The sequence below is a fragment of the Suillus discolor genome, assembly GCF_016758755.1.
Source record: "Suillus discolor strain FC423 chromosome Unknown F5147scaffold_76, whole genome shotgun sequence".
In the NCBI taxonomy this organism is placed as follows: Eukaryota; Fungi; Basidiomycota; class Agaricomycetes; order Boletales; family Suillaceae; genus Suillus; species Suillus discolor.
The window spans coordinates 48,413-55,066 of NW_024541323.1; the positions used below are offsets into that span (position 1 = coordinate 48,413).

General features: G+C 47.7%; 2 protein-coding genes across 2 annotated transcripts; one reads left to right on the top strand and one right to left on the bottom strand.

The window, feature by feature from the left end:
• The first annotated feature begins 37 nt into the window (after window positions 1–37).
• On the top strand, window positions 38–2,104 carry F5147DRAFT_840233 (Glc-6-P isomerase). Its single transcript, XM_041444281.1, has 5 exons — window positions 38–114; window positions 179–1,290; window positions 1,345–1,732; window positions 1,783–1,874; window positions 1,931–2,104. Exons 1-5 carry the CDS (start codon window positions 93–95, stop codon window positions 1,973–1,975), a joined length of 1,659 nt encoding a protein of 552 aa, XP_041287715.1. The 5' UTR covers window positions 38–92; the 3' UTR covers window positions 1,976–2,104.
• Window positions 2,105–2,317: 213 nt separating this feature from the next.
• F5147DRAFT_718762 (uncharacterized protein) lies at window positions 2,318–4,531 on the bottom strand. The gene is made up of 14 exons (XM_041438726.1): window positions 4,050–4,531; window positions 3,951–3,983; window positions 3,875–3,894; window positions 3,808–3,822; window positions 3,713–3,751; window positions 3,628–3,656; window positions 3,556–3,569; window positions 3,476–3,506; window positions 3,403–3,407; window positions 3,256–3,315; window positions 3,067–3,195; window positions 2,794–3,019; window positions 2,685–2,736; window positions 2,318–2,630 (listed from the first exon to the last, which is right to left on the bottom strand). Exons 1-14 carry the CDS (start codon window positions 4,102–4,104, stop codon window positions 2,433–2,435), a joined length of 906 nt encoding a protein of 301 aa, XP_041287716.1. The 5' UTR covers window positions 4,105–4,531; the 3' UTR covers window positions 2,318–2,432.
• Window positions 4,532–6,654: the final 2,123 nt, after the last annotated feature.

Below are 6,654 nucleotides of genomic sequence, written 5' to 3' on the forward strand. Positions count from 1 at the left end.
GTATTGAGGGCAACTGACGTATATAAAGTGGCGTCATATGTGAGAGATCAAGCAAGATCTGTGATATACTTTTCTCTTAATCTACCATCATCATGAGCGGAAGACCAGCTTCAGGTATGTTCATCAACACTTCGAATATCTTATCCCGCGTCCCCCTCACCCGTGATCCTGCAATCAGAGTACAGCGCCTGGAAGAAGCTCCAACAGACGTATGACGCCCAACATGCTAGGCTCATCCTGAAGGATCTGTTCGCTCAAGACCCCAATCGTTTCTCAAAATTCTCCGAGGAGTATGTGGACTCAACCGACAAGAACACGACGTTCTTGCTCGATTACTCTAAACACCTCATTACCCAACCCATCTTAGATACACTCCTATCTCTTGCTCGCGAGGCAGAGCTTGAGAACTACCGCGACAAAATGTTTGCCGGAGAGCACATCAATACATCAGAAGATCGCGCTGTCCTTCATGTTGCTCTCCGCAACTTCGACGATTTCAAGATCCAGGAGGCTGGTGTTGATGAGGTCTCTGCCGTGCTCGCACACATGAAGGAGTTCTCTGAAGCAATTCGGAGTGGTTCATGGAAGGGCTACACTGGCAAGACAATCAACACGATTGTCAACATCGGCATCGGTGGTTCTGATCTCGGACCAGTCATGGTCACTGAGGGACTCAAGCCATACGCTAAACGTGACTTGACCGCCCACTTCGTCTCTAACATCGACGGAACCCACATCGCTGAGACTCTCAGACTCTGTGACCCCGAGCGCACCCTCTTCATCATCGCTTCCAAAACATTTACCACCCAAGAAACTATCACCAATGCTGAATCCGCTCGTGATTGGTTCTTGACAGCAGCCAAGGACAAGGCCCACGTTGCAAAGCACTTCGTTGCCCTCAGCACGAACACAAAGGCTGTTACTGAGTTTGGCATTGACAAAGCAAACATGTTCGCCTTCTGGGACTGGGTTGGTGGGCGCTACAGCTTGTGGAGTGCCATAGGCTTGTCCATTGCCATATATATTGGCTACGATAACTTCGAGCAGCTCCTGAAGGGTGCCCACGGTATGGATAAGCATTTCAAGGAGACTCCCCTCGAGAAAAACCTTCCCGTGCTCATGGCTGTTATCGGCATCTGGTACAACGATTTCTATGGTGCCCAGACTCATGCACTCCTACCATACGACCAATACCTCCACAAATTCGCTGATTACTTCCAGCAAGGAGACATGGAGTCCAACGGAAAGTTCGTTACCAAGGGTGGTCAACGTGTTGACTACCAGACAGGGGTAGGTGCAATAGACCCATCTGCGTGACAGAGACTGACATGATCTTACACGCAGCCTATCATCTGGGGTGCCGCAGGCACTAACGGACAACATTCGTTCTATCAGCTAGTGCACCAGGGCACGAAACTCATTCCCGCAGATTTCCTCGCCCCTGCCACAAGTCACAACCCCATCGCCAATTCCAAGCACCACCGTATTTTACTTTCCAACTATTTCGCCCAGCCTGAAGCGCTTGCATTTGGTAAGACAGAGCAGGAGGTGCGCAAGGAACTTGGCAGTGGTGCAAGCGAGGCGCTCGTGAAGAGCAAAGTGTTCGAGGGAAACCGCCCTAGCAACAGTATCTTGTTCCCGTTGATGACCCCAAGAACCCTCGGTGCACTCATCGCGTTGTATGAGCACAAGATCTTCACCCAGGGTGTCATCTGGGGTATCAATTCTTTCGGTAGGGATGTTCCCTGTTCTCGCTTTCTCGTTCGCTGATGGTTTTTGTAGATCAAATGGGTGTCGAACTTGGAAAAGTTCTTGCAAAGAACATTTTGTCGCAGTTGAATGACCCGTCCGATGTGACTGGCCACGACAGTTCGGTGCGTTCATCTTTCACCATGCTTTACTTTTTAGCTAAGGCAAAAGCGGCCTGCAGACTACTGGTCTTATTCACTACTACCAAAAGCACCGAAAGGAATGAATTGTAATCCCAGGGCTGTAATTTCGCGAGTAGACTGTAAAATAGTACCGAGGTATTTTTGCCGATTCTTGATAACAGTAGTTAAACAGGAGTGTAATCTTAGCACAATTTCAAAACACTTCGAGATAAGAGAGGCCTCGGCTTCAAACACCGAATGACCGCAGAAATCCTGCACCACGATGTCGCGTTGACACCGTATCATTCGATCTGTCAATGATTTGTCTCATTGACGGACACCGCCCTGCGGGCAATGTCGATCAATTCGCGACCCGCATGCAGTATCGTCACGTTGCGAGCAGCGAGATAGGTCACATCATTCTAATGTAACGCAATATTGGTTTGCCCGAAACTATGATGCTTCTCTATTTCAAAACGCCAAATGAATAACGAAATTCCAACGAATCATATTCCCTACAGAGCGCATTGCAAATGTGAATAACCTGTGGTGTTTTCTCTGTTACACAGATGAGCCAGTCGACTTCTGTGTGAGTCCCTGGAAAACCATTGTACTCGTATCAGTTCTTTCGTCTGATTGCGTCATCTCCTTGTCGTGATATTCTCGAATGCTGAGAATGAGGCGTGGTCCCAGTATAAACATCTGCATGACCTGGGCAAGTTGAAGAATGCCATAATAGATCTCAACTCCTAAGGGATCCTGTACGAATGATGAGGGCCAGTCAGACGTAGATGTCAGCCAGGGATCGCGTACCCCGATGCTTGGAGAGAGACTACCGAGGTTCAAGCAAGCGACAGCAGCATATCTGATACGTGGAAAACTTCAGTGGGGAAATATAAGGACATCCTGATCATGAGCTCACGCTATAAAGTAGAATGCATGTGTTTCGATTAACACCCTGAAATAGTTCCCAAGGGTCAATTTCGCCAATGGCTGTTTCAGTTCACGGAGGTATTTTACAACGACCCAGACTGCGAGACACAGTGTGGTAAGCTCCCATGCAGTGGATATACCCCATGCCTCGGTTACTAGATTTGAACTGCTTCCAGTAGGACTGCACTGATGGATTCCGTAGATAACGATCTCCACTGATGTTTGATGAGACTGCTGTGCTTAGGTGATTCATTAAGCTTACCTCCTGAAATATGGCTAGTCGCGGCAATCACTGTAAATACGATGGTGGCAGCGAGAAGGAATACAACGAGAAAGACAAGCATTTTTCTGGACCGCTCATACATGGCATGTAACCGGATGATGAGGATAACTAGAATGATATTTTGTTCAAGTAAATATCACTAATAGTCGATGCAGTTGAGTGGCTCACCTCCCAGCACGGCATTTGCAACTACAGATGTCCCGCTTTGTAAGTACCAAATGATAGTGCCTGAAAAACTGAGTAACGAGCTTCCGTGCTTCCAAAAAACGTACAGCTGTGCAGTTGTTATATTTGTTAACGCAACAAGCTGGTCGAAGCTTTCACTAACCTCTATATAGAAGTATATTTAGTTGGAGGGAATGGTAATAGTTGCTGCAGAATACTTACTGTATCCGTCAACGAGACCGATGGGAGAGTCCCTGCATAGTACCGGTCAAAGAAACGTTCTAGTATACTTTTGAGACATACACAGCACGGTAGAACTGATTGCGAGAGATGGCTGATTAGTACCGGGCCACCTTGTCAGCCTCACACACATACACAGTGAATATTATTCCAGTGCAACGCAGCTATTTTGTTTTGGTATCAGCACACCTTGCCAAGTAATGGTTATAAGATAACTTACACTCAGATATAAGATAGTCATCAGGGACCAGCGTTTCGTCTGCCCCGCATCAATTCCATTATCCGATTGTCCCAGATCTGCTAGACTTTGCTCACCCATACCAGTTCGATCTGTAAAACCGTTCTCAGTGAGATGGCTCTCAGGGCGTCAAAATCAGCCTACCTCTTGGCCTAACGTCAGTACTGGTAAACGCCACAAGGACATCAACAATGCATTCAATAAGTACCATCTTGCTTACCCCATTCATATATGATGGCAGCAAAGGATGCAACTGCGAAATCGCCATCAAAGATAAAGTGAGATATCACCAACACCATCCGACTTGGTCTCCACGAACCTACAAAATAGCTGTAAAAGCGATACAACTTGATTTGCGGCCACGAATCGGACATATTCAAGTTGATATCAGTGGGTCGCGAACTCGGATGTATACTGATCGCAGCACATTCATGATTCGTGCTAGATATACTGCTATCCGGCGCTTTTCGAGAAAGGCATCAATGATTATGCGCAGTAAGACGGACCCCGGGCTTTAGGCTTGAATCAGAAGATATTTTGGGGATATGTTTGGACCTGGAAAGCAGTAGTACTATACGACTAAGTATAGGCCTGGCAGAAAGCTTGAACACCGTGAAACGAGAAGGGCCGCACAATTACCACATTGATTTAGCTTGATCACTGACTCTGTGCAAAACCGCGTGTGATGTGGATGGATCAGGAAATAAAGAAAGTCACGCGCCGCGACGTGCTGTGTCTTCCCCCACCTTATCATCATCGCATCTTCCATCTTTGATGAACTTTCTGACACCAGGCTACTGCCGAAACTAAACGTGAAGCGACTGCAACTGTCATGACAAATACGTCCCCTTGACGAGCTCAGGCAATTTCTTTCGAACGCTGCTATGTTGCATAGGCCATACCACGGACTCCGAGCCAAGCGTCTTCTATGCCATTGTGTTCACTACAGATTATCAGTTTCTTTTTGATCTCTTAAGTCGCCTTGAAGCAAAAGAGTCCCCCGGTAGATTTCGTGATCAAGCTTCAAGGCTCATCCGCTGAAAAATAACAAGGTATATTTTCGAGTTGCAATATCGACGGTTCTCCTAGAAAGTTCAGACTGCTCTTTAATGGTGCCTCAGAGTACTGTTTTTTTTTTTTTTTTTAAAATCATTGTTATTGTCCTTTGGGGTCATAGACCCTATGTCGGACATAGCCCTATTCGAGTGCGGGGGGCTTACTCCCGGCTAGCTATCGTAAGTGTATATGTACTGTATGTGTTCTGGGGTCTTTGACACGTACTCCATTGGCGTGTAGTCGGGCCAAGGCCGACTGCCAACTTCGTACAAGGGAACGGCTGTTGGGGTAAAGTATGGGTAGGTGAGAACTAGGTAAGGTGAGTAGTGATAATACTAGCGAAGGCTCAGTATAGTTGCGGGAACAAAATACTAAATTGTCAGTACCTAGCGAAGGCTAGTGTACGAGTCAGTACAAGATGTAGATACGACGAGTGCAATACATACCTCAGTATAGTTGCGGGAACAAAATACTGAGGTGCAATCAAGAGACGAGCGCGATACAAATATCTGCGAGGATGCTTAGGTAACGAGTCCGGAGGATTAACGTGCGGAGAACAGAACGAGTTCGGAGGATTAACGTGCGGAGAAGAGAAGATGAGAAGCACTAAATAACGCATGGTACGATGGTGCAAGATAACAGATAACAAGATAAAGCAAGAGAAGTAAGTGACTCAACGTATCAAGCTCTCGATGCTAACACACCCCCTCACCGAGGTACCAGCTGCAACTCAGTGGACTGCTTGAGGAACAATGGACGTGGGAGGGGTTTGGTCAGGATGTCGGCAATGTTCCTATGGGAAGCTAACCAGAGAGGAAGGAAAAGGCCCTTTTCGATGTACTCGCGAATAAAGTGATAGCGAATGTCGATATGTTTTGAGCGAATGTGATTCTTCGCTTCCTTCGATAGCGAGATGGCGCCGGTGTTATCCATGTAAAGGATGATTGGGAGGACAAATGATACGTGAAGTTCGGTGAACAGCGACTTGAGCCAGATACCTTCCTGTAAGGCGTGAGTGACCGCCATATACTCCGCTTCGGTGGAGGAGAGAGCATGCGTCGTTTGCTTCTTCGACACATGCGCAATAAGGCCTCCTGCAAAGAACCACGCGTATCCGGAGATGGAGAGATGGTCATCGGGCGAACCTGCCCAGTCGGCATCACAATAACCGTGCAGCCCTTCATCAGCACGTGCACCCCCATAATGAGAACGTAAGTTCACAGTGCCGCTGATGTAGCGGAGGAGTCGCTTAGCAGCAGCGTAAAAGCGAGGTGAAGGCTGAGCGCAGTGCTGGGCTAGTGTGTTAACGGCGAATGCGATGTCTGCGTGTGTACAAACAGCTAGGTAAAGCAGTTCACCTACTATCTTACGAAAGCGAGTGGGAAGATTGGGGATCTCGTCATAAGTGTCCGTGTCGCGTCCGAAGGGGTTCTTTGGGTCTAGAGGAAGTTGTACGGGATGGCAGTCGAGGAGATCATATTCATCAAGGAGGTATGTAATATACTCTCCTTGATGCATCCATAAGTCACGGGAGGCACGACGGCGTTCGAATTGGATTCCTAGGAATTTTTGAACGGGACCTAAGTCTTTGATCCCGAAGCGTTGAGCTATGCGTCCCTTGACGTAGGTGAGGAAAGGCTTTGAGTTTGAGGTCCCCATTCCGTCGTCAACGTGCCAACCGACGATGCAGAAGATATGACCGGTAGAGCTGGAAGTTTTGTCGTAAATGAAGACGGCGTGATCAACTGCACAACGAGTGAAGCCGAGTTCTGTCATCACTGCGCGTACTTGCTCGTACCACTCCATAGCGGACTGCTTTAGTCCGTAGATCGTCCGGAGCATGAGCCATACCATTAGAGCCCAGTCCC

What these genes read in the sequence shown, in the direction of transcription:
- F5147DRAFT_840233 (XM_041444281.1), top strand. Translation starts at nt 93, where the DNA reads ATGAGCGGAAGACCAGCTTCAG. An exon ending in GAGCGGAAGACCAGCTTCAG is followed by an intron (nt 115 to 178) that starts GTATGTTCATCA and finishes TCCTGCAATCAG; the next exon opens with AGTACAGCGCCTGGAAGAAG. An exon ending in TGACTGGCCACGACAGTTCG is followed by an intron (nt 1,875 to 1,930) that starts GTGCGTTCATCT and finishes AGCGGCCTGCAG; the next exon opens with ACTACTGGTCTTATTCACTA.
- F5147DRAFT_718762 (XM_041438726.1), bottom strand. Translation starts at nt 4,104, where the DNA reads ATGTCCGATTCGTGGCCGCAAATCAAGTTGTATCGCTTTTACAGCTAT. An exon ending in TGACTATCTTATATCTGAGT is followed by an intron (nt 3,657 to 3,712) that starts GTAAGTTATCTT and finishes AAAACAAAATAG; the next exon opens with CTGCGTTGCACTGGAATAAT. An exon ending in GTCTCTCTCCAAGCATCGGG is followed by an intron (nt 2,631 to 2,684) that starts GTACGCGATCCC and finishes TCATTCGTACAG; the next exon opens with GATCCCTTAGGAGTTGAGAT.